Source organism: Podarcis muralis, chromosome 16 (assembly GCF_964188315.1).
Source record: "Podarcis muralis chromosome 16, rPodMur119.hap1.1, whole genome shotgun sequence".
Lineage (NCBI taxonomy): Eukaryota > Metazoa > Chordata > Lepidosauria > Squamata > Lacertidae > Podarcis > Podarcis muralis.
In genome coordinates this window covers 10194000-10208185 of record NC_135670.1, presented here as the reverse complement: position 1 = coordinate 10208185, position 14186 = coordinate 10194000, and the positions used below count along the sequence as shown (strand labels likewise).

Sequence of the window (14186 nt, the reverse complement as noted above, 5' to 3'; positions counted from 1 at the left end):
AGGAGACCTCGAGTCCCCTGCCAGAGCTACAATTCCCAAAGTGAAACACATGCAGATATGAAGCTTGAAAACAAGCACCCCGCCCCCACCCCGAAGATATATTCCCTCTCTTAGTCAACCACATCTTTTACAATCCCCATATCACACACACACAGGAAGTCATGGGGTTATATGGTATTTGGTAGGCTAAGGCTTGTTGGTTGGTGTTTTGGGGAGGGAAGCGGTTAAAAGGCACGTCAACTTCCATTTCCTGACTGAGCTCTCTTTCAAACTTTTGTGGAACCACTAATGTGCTTTAACCAGTGCCTTCCTGCCCCCATTAGCTGCCTCCCTGGGCCACATCTACACAATACTTGCAATAACCGCTGTGTGAGCAGCCCTGAAAGCTAAGGGTGGTATACAAATTTAATAAGTAAAATAATAATAAAACTGCTAGGATCTTTCCAAAGCGAAGCAGGGTCTGGTGTGATTTCAAACTAGATGGGGGGGGGGGCTGCATGTTGAGATTCCAACATTGCAGGGAGTTGGACTATACAATCCTCAGGGTCCTTTACAACTCTGAAGTCCTATGATTCACTTTAAACAGTCATGGCTTCCCGCAAAGAATACCCTGGAGACTGTAGTTTGTCTGAGGTGCTGAGTCTTTCGGAGGCCCTTGTTCCGCTCACAGAGCTACAGTTCCCAGGGTGATTTATCAAGCAATCCCTCTTCCCAGGGAATTCTGAGAACAGCAGCTCTGGGAGGGAAATGGTGTTGGGGGGGCCTCCAAACCACTCTCAGCACCCCTAACAAGCTACATTCTCCAATATTGCTTTGGGGGACGCAGCGATTGTGTAAAGTGGTGCAAAAGTGCTTTAAATGTAAGGTACAGATGTGGCTCTGTTTTCAGGCACCAGGTCCACCCGCTCTCCAAAATCTGAGCCTCCACATCTGGGGAGATCATCCGAGCCTTACCCTCCACAAAACTCCTTTCTCCTCTCTCCTCCTTCCCCGGCATCCAGGGGTCCCTCCTCCCATTGGATGGGCCCTCGGAGCTTCGATCAGACGCCTTCACCTCCATCCTTCCGTCCTCTCCTTCTTCAAAGCCTCCCTCCACAATGGGCTGCAGCCCGGGGCGCGATTTCCTCCTCCGGGGCGGGATTTCCTTCGGGGGCCTGAAGGGCCCGCTTGGTGGTGGCTCCACAACAACCTCTGGCGGAGCGCTCCCGTCGGGGACCCCCTTCCCGGGATCCACTTGCCATGGGGTTTGGGTGCCCATCTTCACGGGCGCCTGGGCCTTCTGCTTCCGGCAGCGCAATTCCTTGAACGTGGTCACCCCTCTTTGGCCGGCGAGGTTGGCTGGCGGCTCTGAGGGTGGAGTCGGGGGCCCGGGCGTCTCCCGGCAAGGGGCCATGCCACACGTCAGCTCATTCGATGGTGGCAGCTCGGTGTCAGGGGAGAAGACGATCAGCCAGTCGCTCTGGTCCTTCCTCGTCTGAGGTGGGGGCCCCACCGACGCTGCGGCCTTCTTCCTTTTCTGCGCCAACTCGTGGAAGGAAGTGATGTTCTTCCGGCTGCCCGCAGCCTGTTGGTTGCCGTGGCAGGGCGGCAGGTCTGCCGGGGCCACTGCAGGCTTCCCTGCTTCGCCTCGCCTCAACCCCTGAAGCCCCCTCTTCGTTCTGGGGGGCACCGGCGGAGGGCCGCTCGAAACACGAGGCCTCGGCGGAGCAGCCTGGTTCGAGTTGACGTCCACTAAGAGCTTTCCGGGCTCTGCTTCCCGGCTCGGGAGAGCATTGCAGTTTGAATCCAGCTCCGGGCTGATTTTGGGGGCTGGCACGGCTGGGGGAGCCCTGAAGGGACGGGTCGGGGGCTGTACAGGCAAGGGAGCCCTGCAGGAATCAGCGAGGGGCGACTTGACCGGGCTTTCTCCACACGGAGAAGACATGTCAGGCGTGGACCCCAGCGAGCTACCGCTGCACAAGCTGTCGGGGCTGTCCCAGACACGGGACGGGCGAGGCTCGCTGATCTGGGTGTTGAGGTTCAAGCTTTCGTCTTTGCGGTCAGCCAGGGGAAGGATGCCATGAGCATCTTCCAAGGGGACAATGTTGGGCTGGTTCTCAGGACTCCTTGGCTCCTCAGCAGGAAATTCTCTACAGTATACAGAAACCGGGCTCTCGTCCAGGCTGATATCTGAGGAGCTGCTAACTGATGAGGAGCCCAGCTCCGACGGGGAACCTGCCTCCTCCTCCTCTTCTTCCTCTTCTTCTTCATCCTCCTCTTCTTCCTCACGTTTCAGAGCCAGGCAGTTGGGCGAGAGCAGCTGACCCTGGAGGCCTCGCTTGAGATCCGAATGCAGCGTGTGGCCGTCGCAGCAGCGGCAGGGCAGGGACGGGTTGTTGGAGTTGGCGTCTACCAGCTCGCGGGTGTTGCCGCTGTGACCGCGGCAATCCTGGCAACCCACCCGGTCTCTCGGGGGCGCCAGCGTGTTGGCATCCTCTTGGAGCTCCGGATGGCGCGACAGGTGGAGACCCAAGGAGACATGCTGCAGGTGGACGTGGTTCAGGTTACAGATCAGGCCCTTTTTCGGAGACTGCATGGTCCCGGAACGCGAGAGGGGGGAACGGGTGGCGCTCAAGTCCGTCGGCTCTGCCTGGATGTCACCCGCCAGGGTGCCCGGGGAAGTTCCCTGTGAAAGGCAAAGCCAGCTTCTGAGTGTAGGCAAAATTTGGGAAACAGGAAAATAAGGAGAGCACATAATCATAACAGGGTTTAGCTTTATCTTAGGCCACATCTGCATGGTGCATTTGAATGGAATATTATACTACAGCAGTCCCTTGGTTTAAGAACAGCTTAGTTTATGAACAACTTGGATTAAGAACGCTGCAAACCCGGAAGTAGGTGTTTTGGTTTGTGAACTTTGCCTTGGAATAAGAACATGTTCTGCTTCCTGTTGAGTGTGTTCCATTTGTAAACTGAGTCCCCCGCTGCTATGGGAAAGCACGTCTTGGTTTCAGAATGCTTTGGTTTAAGAACGGACTTCCGGGACGGATTAAGTTCGTAAACCAAGGTACCACTGCACTTTAAGCTGTCATCGCTTCTCCCAGGGGATCCTGGAGACTGTAGTTTGTTAAGGGTGCAGAGCAATGTTAGCAGATCCTTATTCCCTTCACAGAGCTATAGTTCCCCTGGGAAGAAAGGCTGACCGTTGAACTACTCTGTAAGTTGTAGCTCTGTGAGGGGAACGGGGGGTGGGGGGAGAGTCTCCTAACAACTCTCTGCACCCTTAACAAACTACACTTCCCAGAATTCTTTGAGGGAAGCCATGATTGTTTAAAGGGGTACTATACTGTTTTAAATATACAGTGCAGATGGGGCCATATAGAATTGTCTAATTATTATTATTTCAATTTATTGCTTACCCTTCACCATAAGGCTCCAGGGCAAGTTAAAGGTAAAGGGACCCCTGACCATTAGGTCCAGTCGTGGCTGACTCTGGGGTTGCGGCGCTCATCTCGCTTTATTGGCCGAGGGAGCTGGCGTACAGCTTCCAGGTCGTGTGGCCAGCATGACTAAGCTGCTGCTGGCGAACCAGAGAAGCTCATAGAAACACCGTTTACCCGCCGGAGCAGTACCTATTTATCTACTTGCACTTTGACGTGCTTTCGAACTGCTAGGTGGGCAGGAGCAGGGACCGAGCAACGGGAGCTCATCGCGTCGCGGGGATTCGAACCGCCAACCTTCTGATCGGCAAGTCCTAGGCTCTGTGGTTTAACCCACAGCGCCACCCGCATCCCTTGGCAGGGCAAGTTAGGTGGGTTCTAATATGTATATCTCTCACCTGTCAAGGGTACTGGTTTCTCACCTGCATCTGGCTGACCACTGTTGACGGACTAGATGGGCCTTTGGCCTGTTCTAGCAGGCTATTATGATGCTTTTATTGAAGGGTAATGAGGTGGGTCTTCAGCGTACAATGGAAACTACAACATGAAGGTGGCTGGTGGGGAGGAAATTCCATGGCTGGTTGGGGGGAGCCATGGCTGTTTAAAGCGGTATGGTGCTGGTTTAAATGTGTAGTGCAGATGGTGCCAAACTCAAACATGGCTGAAGAGACCGTCAGGAGTATCAAGCAACACATTGCCACAGTCAGCTTATGGAACCCTCTGCCACAAGATGTGATGGCGCTAAAAGGTATGTGTTTTTTAATAAGGTTTTTAAGATAAATAGGGTTTTAAAAACAAGCTAAGGTGACAGAACAGCCAGAAATGTGATACGCCTTTACATTTCATAGAATTGGAAGGGACCCTGAGGATCATCTAAGTCCAACTGCCTGCAATGCAGGAATAAAAAGCTGTCCCATACGGGGATCAAACCTGCAACCTTGGAATTATCAGCACCACGCTCTTAACCAACTGAGCTATCTAGGCTGTGTGAGAAGAAGGGTCTATCAATGGGCATTAGGCATGGCAGATAAATGGAACGTCCAGATGATAGGGGGAAACAAAGGCAGGGTTTGTGAGCTTCCTGCAAGCGTGTGGTTGCCCACAGTGAGAACAGGATACTGGATGAGCATGTGGCCTGATCCAGAAGAGCTCTTCTTGTATCCTTTTGTTGCAGCGATGGGGAACCTGTGGCCCCCCAGATGTTGTGGGAGTCACAGCTCCCATAATTCCTGACCATTGGTTAGAGTCCAACAACAACATCTGGACGGCCGCAGCTTCCCTATTCTGTTTTGTTGTAATGAAACAGAGACGGGTCTGTTAGAATATAAGTGCACAGGAACCAGAACAGCATCTCCCTGTAGATCACAAATGGTTTTCAAGAGCTCCTTCCTCTCTCTCTCCCAGAGAATTCTGGGAAATGTAGTTTTTCGAGAGAGAAATCTCTTAACAGAGCATTCTCAATGCTTCCCTGGGACTGAGGAAGGGCACTTACACACAATTGCCCAGACAGGGGGGGAAACCCACCTCACTTCCCCACAGAAAGGGACAGAAAGAGGAAACCAAATGTGCATAAAATGTGCATAGGCTGTTCTATGTGTGTAGATGCAGTTCAAATTTCAAAACAAAAATTCAGCCTGGATAGCTCAGTTAGTTAGAGTGTGGTGCTGAGAACGCCAAGGTTGCAGGTTTGATCCCTGTATGGGGCAGCTGTATATTCCAGCATTGCAGGGGGGTTGGACTAGATGACCCTTGGGGTCCCTTAAAGGTAAAGGTAAAGGGACCCCTGACCATTAAGTCCAGTCATGACGACTCTGGGGTTGCAGCGCTCATCTCACTTTATTGGCCAGCATGACTAAGCCGCTTCTGGCGAACCAGCGCAGTGCATGAAAACGCTGTTTACCTTCCCACCAGAGTGGTACCTATTTATCTACTTGCACTTTGACGTGCTTTCGAACTGCTAGGTTGGCAGGAGCAGGGACCGAACAACGGGAGCTCACCCCGTCACGGGGATTCGAACCACCGACCTTCTGATCGGCAAGTCCTAGGCTCTGTGGTTTAACCCACAGCGCCACCCGCGTTGGGGTCCCTTACAACTCTACAATTCTGGGATTTTTGGTCCACAAGGTTTAAAACTTTCTCCCAACTTCCAAATTTCTGGCCAATGAGCATGAAGGCACTGGGATGAATCCGGACTGCTCTCCTGGATCTGACTGATCAAGGCTATCTTTCAGTTTCCAAAAACTGTCCCTGGGAAGCCCACAATCTGGGTGTGAAGACAACAGCCTTCCCTTGCAACTGGTATTCACAGCGAAGCATAGGAAGCCGCCTCATTATGCTCAATACTGTCTACACTGACTGGCAGCAGCTCTCGAGGGGTCTCTCTCCTAGCAGCCCTAGCTGGGGACTGAACCTGAGACTTTATGCATGCAAAAGAGAGCTATGACCTTTTCCCCCTGGGAGACCTGACTGACACTTAACAATGCTTGATGGACCAAGCCCTGTTAATGCTCTGTGGGGCTGGACCAATGGGCTGTCTGCCCCAGCACTGTGTCTCCATTTGTGGCCAATCAGATGCCTCTAAAAGGCTCCCTGACAGAGCGTGATGGAAACAGCCCACTCTGCTCTCTAAATATGAATATTCTGTTTCCCTGTTGTGGCTAAGAGATGTCAGTATGATTTTTTTTAAAAAAGGAAATAAAGTCCATGTGCTTTCAAAGCCAGCACTCCAGGAAACTGCATTGGGATGGGGGGCAAACGACCACAGACTGAGTCCAGGTCCCTTGCTGCACGGCAGACGGTAGAAAGGATGGAGGATTTGCATCGCTTCTCATCGTACGTTAACCATCAATAATTCAGAAAGAGAAATTAAGTTCTCATGACAACGGGGGCTGTCACATGGCAGGGTCTGCCCCCTCCTCACTATTCACCTTCCCCACCTGCCACCATCCCTGCCTTTTATATCATAATACCCTCCTGCAGAAAGGAAAAGGGAGAGTATTTTTTCAAAAACAAAACACCAGCTGCTCAAGGACAATGCAGGACTGTCTCTGCAGAAGCGGTAAGAAGAGCAAAACATGTATACAGTATTTTCACATCCAAACTGGATGCAGTTCTGGAGAGGTTTGGCTCGCCAACGGCATCAGTTCTCTTGCTCAAGAGACGAGGGGACAAAGAAGGAAGATAGCTCAAGGTTGGCGCAGGGAGATTTCTCACCTCCGAGTCATTGCCAGTTCCAAAAAGAGAGGTGTAATTGTTTCTGCTTGTCCAAAACATCTTTCTCTCTCATTCCAGTGCTGCATGAGGGGCCTGAAGGCACTCTGTGTAAGTTCAGAGGCACTCTTTACCAAGGAGGTTAAAACGAAAACAGGTGCTGGGGTCAAATGCCAGTCAGTTCTGGATCAGATCTGACCTATTTCTGGGAATGGGGGAGACAGCAGTCGGTTCCCCAATTTTAGGAAAATATTGGCACTCAGCCAACGGTGGAGTGTTAGGTGAGGAGACTAGAGCGTGGGTAGGCAAACTAAGGCCCGGGGGCCGGATCCAGCCCAATCGCCTTCTAAATCCGGCCCATGGACAGTCCGGGAATCAGCGTGTTTTTACATGAGTAGAATGTGTCCTTTTATTTAAAATGCATCTCTGGGTTATTTGTGGGGCATAGGAATTCATTCAATTCCCCCCCTTTCAAAATATAGTCTGGCCCCCACAAGGTCTGAGGGACAGTGGACTGGCCCCCTGCTGAAAAAGTTTGCTGACCCCTGGACTACAGCATCCAGCCTCACTTAAGTCCAGCCTCACTGAGCTATGAAAGGGACATATTGAATAGAAGCCCATTTATATTTCCCCCCTAAGTGGCTACTATCCAATACAACCCCTTCTTATTGGGATATAGGAAGCTGTCTTATACTGAGCCAAACCATTGGTCTATAGAGCTCAGCATTGTCTACTCTGATTGGCAGAGGCCCTCCAGGGTTTCAGAAGGGGGTCTTTTCAGCTACCCAGCCTGGAGCTGCTGGGGTTTGAACCCGGGGCCACGGGAAGAGATGTACCACAGTGATAGAGCACCTGCTTTACATGCAGAAGATGCCAGGTTCAATCTTTGGTGTCTCCAGGAAGCCTGAAACCCTGGAGAATCATTGCAAATTAGTCCAGACTCAGCTCAAGGGACCAGCTGCCCCCAAAATCGGGATTTTGACTCTCTCCCCAACAAGAGGAGAGCCCTGTTGGATCAGAACAAAGGGCCCATCTGGTCCAGCTTCCTGTTTTCACAGATGCCTCTGGGAACCCTGGAAGGGAGACCTGAGTCCAATAGCAACTTTCCTCACATGATTCCTAGTAATTGGTTTTTATAAGCATGGTGCTTCTGAGACCGGAAATAACATACAGCTGCCATGTCCGGTATCCTCATTATCCTCCATGAATTTGTCTAATCCCCTTTTAAAGGCCATCAAAACATCTGGTGGCAGGGAGTTCCACAGTTTATGTACAGCATGAAGACTCACATCCTTTTGTCTCCTCTGAGTCTTTCAACATTCAGTTTCATTGGATGAACCCATTGGGTTCTAGTGACAAGGTTCAGGGTTAGGTGACAACACTGACACCAGGACAGCAACCGTCTTAAGTAAATCTCACTTATTTGGACTGTATGGCCTAGTGGTTAGGGCTCAACCATGAACCTAACTGGATGCGACCTTGGGCCAGTCACTGCCTCTCACCCTACTCTACCCTATAGGGTTCTTGTGGGGATTAAAACCCTGTATGTCCTTGGAGAAAAGGGTGGGATCTGAATGCAATAAAGTATACTAATGTGGTTTTCTTATAGAGTTTGCCTAAGCTTATGTTGGGTGTAACTGAACCATACCAGAGAAACATGTGTGTGTTTCTGTGAGAGAGGACGAGGGAGAAAGAACGGGGGACAATATTACAGTAAATCACATTGGGGTGGCTAAATCATAGATTTTCAAGGAAGCCTAAAGACAATCTCCTTTAACCCTATCCCTGACAGGTGGTTGTCCAGTCTCAACTTGGGGGAAAAACATGTGTATGCAAGTGGTCTTTATATATAATCGTGGCAGCTTGAATAGTAATTGTGACTCAATGGAAAATAGCCCCAAATCTTACACTAGATGCTTAGTATCGCTCACTCTGAAATATATCAATAGTGGAGAAAATTACACATAATTTGAGATTTGGATAAGGACTGAAACCTCCAGACAGTTTTTATACCATTTTCAAGACAATCCTTATCACAAGCTTGGCAAATTCTGGGTCCATACTTCTATCTAGACAGGGGTCAGCAATTCTGAAGCAGGGCATGATGGGAATATCTTGCCTAGTTATTTCACAGGTAGCATCTAAAAGGCCTTGGATATGGATGATCCTTTAGATGATATTTGCCGCCCAGCTCCCACCAGTCTCCAGCCAACATGGCTAATGGTGAGGGATGATAGGATCTGTACCAGAAACAACTAGAGGACCAGAGGATCCTCCTTTCTTATCTAAGATAGGCAGGGATTGGGGAGGGGATGCCGGGGAAACACTTTATTTATTTCCAACACACCTTTAAAGCACATGGCTCCCCACAAGGAACTCTGGGAACTGTAGTTTGTTAAGGACAGACCCATCAAGTGACCCTGTTTTCCAGGGTTAGTTCCGGTTTCTGATTTGATCCCAGAATGTCCCACTTTCTCTTAAAGGTAAAGGGACCCCTGACCATTAGGTCCAGTCATGGCCGACTCTGGGGTTGCAGTGCTCATCTCGCTTTACTGGCTGAGGGAGCCGGCGTACAGCTTCCGGGTCATGTGGCCAGCATGACTAAGCCGCTGCTGGCGAACCAGAACAGTGCACGGAAACGCCGTTTACTTTCCCGCCAGAGCGGTACCTATTTATCTACTTGCACTGCATGCTTTTGAACTGCTAGGTTGGCAGGAGCAGGGACTGAGCAACCCCGTCGCGGGGATTCGAACCGCCGACCTTCTGATTGGCAAGTCCTAGGCTCTGTGGTTTAACCCACAGCGCCACCCGCGTCCCTCCACTTTCTCTTAGGATGTCCCTATTTTCATCGGAGAAATGTTGTGGGGTATGGAGTTATGTGACCCCTGAGCCAAGGAGATAACTAACTATACAACCTTTAGAAGACACCTGAAAGCATCCCTGTGAAGAGAAGTTTCTCACTTTTTAATGTTTAATTCTGTTTTTATATATGTTGGAAGCCGCCCAGAGTGGCTGGGGGAACCCAGTAAGATGGGTGAGGTATAAACAATAAAATTTTGGAATAGAATTTCCCTATTTTCACCGGAGAAATGCTGCCTCTAGGGTATGTAAGGATATTGGAAATTGTAGCTCTATGGGTGGCAATGATAATTTCTAGAAATTTGGAGGGGAAATCATGGTGATTTAAATATATGTTATGGATCTGCCCATAGTTCACTCTTTCCTGAGGGGCTCAAGATAGGTCACAACACAAGTAAATAAATGAAAACAGCAAAAGCAGGTGAGGTTTTTTTAAAATAAAGAAAACAAAAACGTTAAAAATGGCCACCAGCCTGTCCTGAATCAACCCAGAGGCTTGACGTACACTTGTGTGGGAGGCGTGGGCAGAGCTGATGCCAGCCAGTGTAGGCAGTATTGAGTTAGATACTCAGAAGAAGGGAGCTTTCCACGCTCCCTACCCCACCCCGGATTTACCACTCGCAGGGTGGTCTTGGGCAACATATTCATGGTCCCTTAGCCCTAACCTACCATACAGGGATGTTGTAAGAGTAAAAATGAGGCAAGGTCTCACGTACACCTCTCCCCAGAGAACTGGGCCATAATTGCGAGGGATAAACGGATACAGAACGGCAGTGCTAAGATGGAATTTGCACCCAATAATTGGCTCCTGGCATCTGTTTTCAATCCAGGTTTAGACCAGGACAAGACAGAACTGAGTCTCTGAGACAGTGCAGAGTCTCAGTCTCTGAGACAGTGCAGAGTGCCTTTCCTCTGGCGAACGGCAGACAGCCCTAGGAATGCATGCAAAACCCCTGTACCCAGTCAGAGCTTTGCACCATCCACCCAGTATTGTCTGCACGGATTGGCAGAGGCTCTCCAGAGACATGATTCTTTAGGGAAGCAAAGAGCACCCCACAGACGGGAGCGAGATGGAGTATCCCACGGCTAGAGAGAAAGAGAGACGTGAGGATCTGTGCGTCTCTGTACAAACCTAGACGCTGCCCATCCCATCCTCCAGCCATCACAGCCGCCACCGGCCCAACCCTTCCTGCAGGAAGAAAGCCAAATCACTGCAGAGGCTGCGTGGGGCTCTTTGGGTGGGTGGGCGAGAGAAAGGGGCACCCCTCTATGCCAACCATCCTGTCAGCAATGCAAAGGGAGGGAGCCAAAGTGTGAGTGCATTGTGTGAGGGGGGGGGGTCACCTCTATGCCTACTGTGGTGGTAAACAAGTCAGGAAGAAAATGGGAGGGGGGAATGATGGAGGGGTACAGCGCAGACGCTGGGGCTCAGTGGTCACCCCTTGTTGGGGTGGGGGTGGGATTTCCACCGCCCACCCCCGCCACCTCCCAGGAACAAGGGGTAGAATCAAGGGTACCTTTTGAGCATCAGTACAGATGCTCAGTACACCTATTTCAATATATGTAATTGTTTCGGGTTTGTTTCCATTGTACTGCACATCGTTCGGAGAGTGTCTTGCAGGAAAGCATTTAGTGATAGTTGCAAGGAAAGCTTTTGGGCAGTGAATTTTTTTTCTTTCAAAAAAGGGACACCCTCCCTGTTGACTGGATTCAAGGCATTTCCTGGATTTAATGGAAATTCAGAAGGGTGGGTCTCCTGCAGTTCAGGTGGGCACAGGTCTCCAAAACAGCCCGGGTAAGGTGGACGGGTGGGGCAGAGGTTTGCACCCCCAAGTGCGATCGCATCCTATTATTGGGCATTGCAGGTTTCTGGAGAGGGAGGGGGCTGGAAGGATATAATAGACAGCTCTCCGTGGTCATGGGATTCGCCCCAAAACCTCCTCCCTCCCTCCTAGAGACATCCATCAACACATTTATGCTGACCGCCCCCACCCAAACGGTGCCCATCACAGCTGCATCTGCAGCGCTAAATGCACTCACCTGCCGCCTCTCTGTCTCTCCTTAGACTCTGCTGCAAGACTTGGTCCAGCTCCCAGTGCTATAACGCTGCGGCTTCGGGCAGCCTCCCTGGCTGAGCTCACCCCAGTCCGGGTAGGAGGAGCCAGCGTCCATCAATGCCTCGCCTCGCCTCTCCGCCTTAACTCTTGTCGTGCCAATGGGCTTGGGCTGGAGGGTGGCGGGGTTGCAATCCTTGGGAGGAGTCTCCAGAGGTCATCTGGCCCAACCCACCATGCCCAGTGCAGGCGTCTCGCAAAGTATGGATCTTGGGGGCAGGGCCTTGCAGAGGCAGGCAGAGGGCCGGGTCAGGTAGATAATGTGCCCCCCCTTTTTTATTTTTACCCTGGGGACAACTGAAGTCTTATGAATAAGTAAGTATATAAATAATTTTCACAAAAGTTATGCTGACAAATAATTTTTAAGGCTTGAACCATAGCTGCATATAATGACAAAATGGAAAATATAGATACAGTGGTGCCTCGCAAGACGAAATTAATTCGTTCCGCAAGTCTCTTCGTCTTGCGAGTTTTTTGTCTTGTGATGCACGGTTTCCCATAGGAATGCATTGAAAATCAATTAATGCGTTCCTAGGGAAACCGCCTTCAGACCAGGTCCGGGGACAGTCTGTCCCCCGACCTCTTCTGAAGGCTGGGGGGGGGGGGGACAAGGGCCTTTCTTCCCACCCCCAGCATTTTAAAAAACCCCGGGACAGCGGAGGACGTCTCCGCTGTCCGGGGCGATCTTAAAATGCTGGCGGGCGGCATTTTAAAATCGCCCGGGACAGCGGAGGACTTCTCCGCTGTCCGGGGCGATTTAAAAGCCCCTGGGAAGGCAGGCAGGGGGGACAAAGACTTTTGCCCCCGCCTGCCTTCAGAAGAGGTCCAGGACCTCGTTCCGATGCCGGGCGGCGGGGTGAGAGGTTCCCGCCCCACCGCCCGGCATCGGGGCATCGTTCCGATGCCCGGCGGTGGCGAGAGGAGGTGTCCCCGCCCCGCCGCCAGGCTTCGGAGGAGGTCCAAGGACAGTGGGGAAGACGCGCTGCGCTTCCCCGCTGTCCCGGAGATTTCCCTATGGGCTGTCGTCTTGCGAGGCAAGCCCATAGGGAAATTCGTTTTGCGAAGCGCCTCCAAAACGGAAAAACCCTTTCGTCTAGCGGGTTTTCCGTCTTGCGAGGCGTTCGTCTTGCGAGGTACCACTGTATATAATATAGTGGTACATCGGGTGAAGTACTTAATTCGTTCCCGAGGTCCATACTTAACCTGAAACTGTTCTTAACCTGAAGCACCACTTTAGCTAATGGGGCCTCCTGCTGCTGCCGCGCCGCCGGAGCACAATTTCTGTTCTCATCCTGAAGCAAAGTTCTTAACCTGAAGCACTATTTCTGGGTTAGCAGAATCTGTAACCTGAAGCGTATGTAACCTGAAGCGTATGTAACCCGAGGTACCACTGTAGTGCTTTTTAAAAATACATAGGAAATATATGCTGACTGAGGCCCCTTTTGGAATCGGAGGCCCGGGCCAAGTGGCCCATATGCCCCCCCTCTGTCTGGGTCTGCTTGGGGGTACTTCTGGGTCCTGTGCTGTCCTTGAGGCTCAGGTATCCCAGCTGTGCCCTTATCTGGGCAGGGATAGCCCAACGACTGATGTCTATGCAGTGGTAACCTCTAGGTTCAACAACTGCAACTTGTTATACCTAGGGCTGCCTCCGAAGACGGTTCAGAAACTTCAGCCGGCGCAGAATTCAGCAGCCGGGTTGCTCACCCGGGCAAGGCGATGTGAACATCTTACACGGATCCTGGCCCGACTGCGCTGGCTGCCAATTAGTTTCCGGGCCCAATTCAAAGTGCTTGTTTTGACCTATAAAGTCTTAAGGACCACAATACCTCAAGGACCGCCTTTCCCCATATAAACTGACCCGGACCCTGTGACCATCATTTGAGGCCCTTCTTTGTGTGCCTCCTCCATGAGAGGTCCATAGTGGCCACACGAAAATGGGCCTTTTCTGCAGTGGCTCCGTTTGTGGAATTGCCCTACCCAGGGAGGCTCACCTGGCACCTTCAATTACATATATTTAGGTACCAGGTGGGCACTTTTCTCTCTAATCGGACCTTTGGCTGATTAATGTTCTATACTATAGCCTTTTAAATGTGTTTGTGGGATTGGGGTTATTGGTTTTTTATATTATGCATTTTGCGTTCTCATTTTGTGTTTTTATGTTGTGAACTGCCCTGAGATTTAGAGATGGATGGTATATAAATTTAATAATTAAGACCTGAGAGCCTAGGGTTCAAATTCCCACTTGGCCGTGAAGTGTAGTGGGTGATTTGGGGCCATTTACTGTTTCTCAGCCTAACGTACCTCCTAGGAGGACTAAGTGAGGAGGAAAACCATACAGTGGTACCTCGGGTTACATACGCTTCAAGTTACATACGCTTCAGGTTACAGACTCCGCTAATCCATAAATAGTGCTTCAGGATAAGAACAGAAATCGTGCTCCGGTGGCAGCAGGAGGCTCCATTAGCTAAAGTGGTGCTTCAGGTTAAGAACAGTTTCAGGTAAAGAACGGACCTCCGGAACTAATTAAGTACTTAACCCGAGGTACCACTGTATATGCAATCTTAAGCTCCTTGCAGAAAAGGGA

At 50.8% G+C, this 14186-nt stretch overlaps 1 protein-coding gene across 3 annotated transcripts in view; it reads right to left on the bottom strand.

Annotated features, from left to right (window-relative positions):
* The window catches only part of RUSC1 (RUN and SH3 domain containing 1), a 35272-nt gene extending 23631 nt beyond the window's left edge, over positions 1-11641 (bottom strand). For all 3 annotated transcript variants that reach the window (XM_028709386.2, XM_028709388.2, XM_028709389.2), the window contains exons 1-2: positions 11529-11641; positions 955-2665 (exon numbers count right to left, since the gene is read on the bottom strand). In XM_028709386.2, coding sequence (XP_028565219.2) covers positions 955-2575 — 1621 coding nt within the window. In that variant the 5' untranslated portion in view covers positions 2576-2665; positions 11529-11641. The remainder of the gene's footprint in view (positions 1-954; positions 2666-11528) is intronic.
* Positions 11642-14186: the final 2545 nt, after the last annotated feature.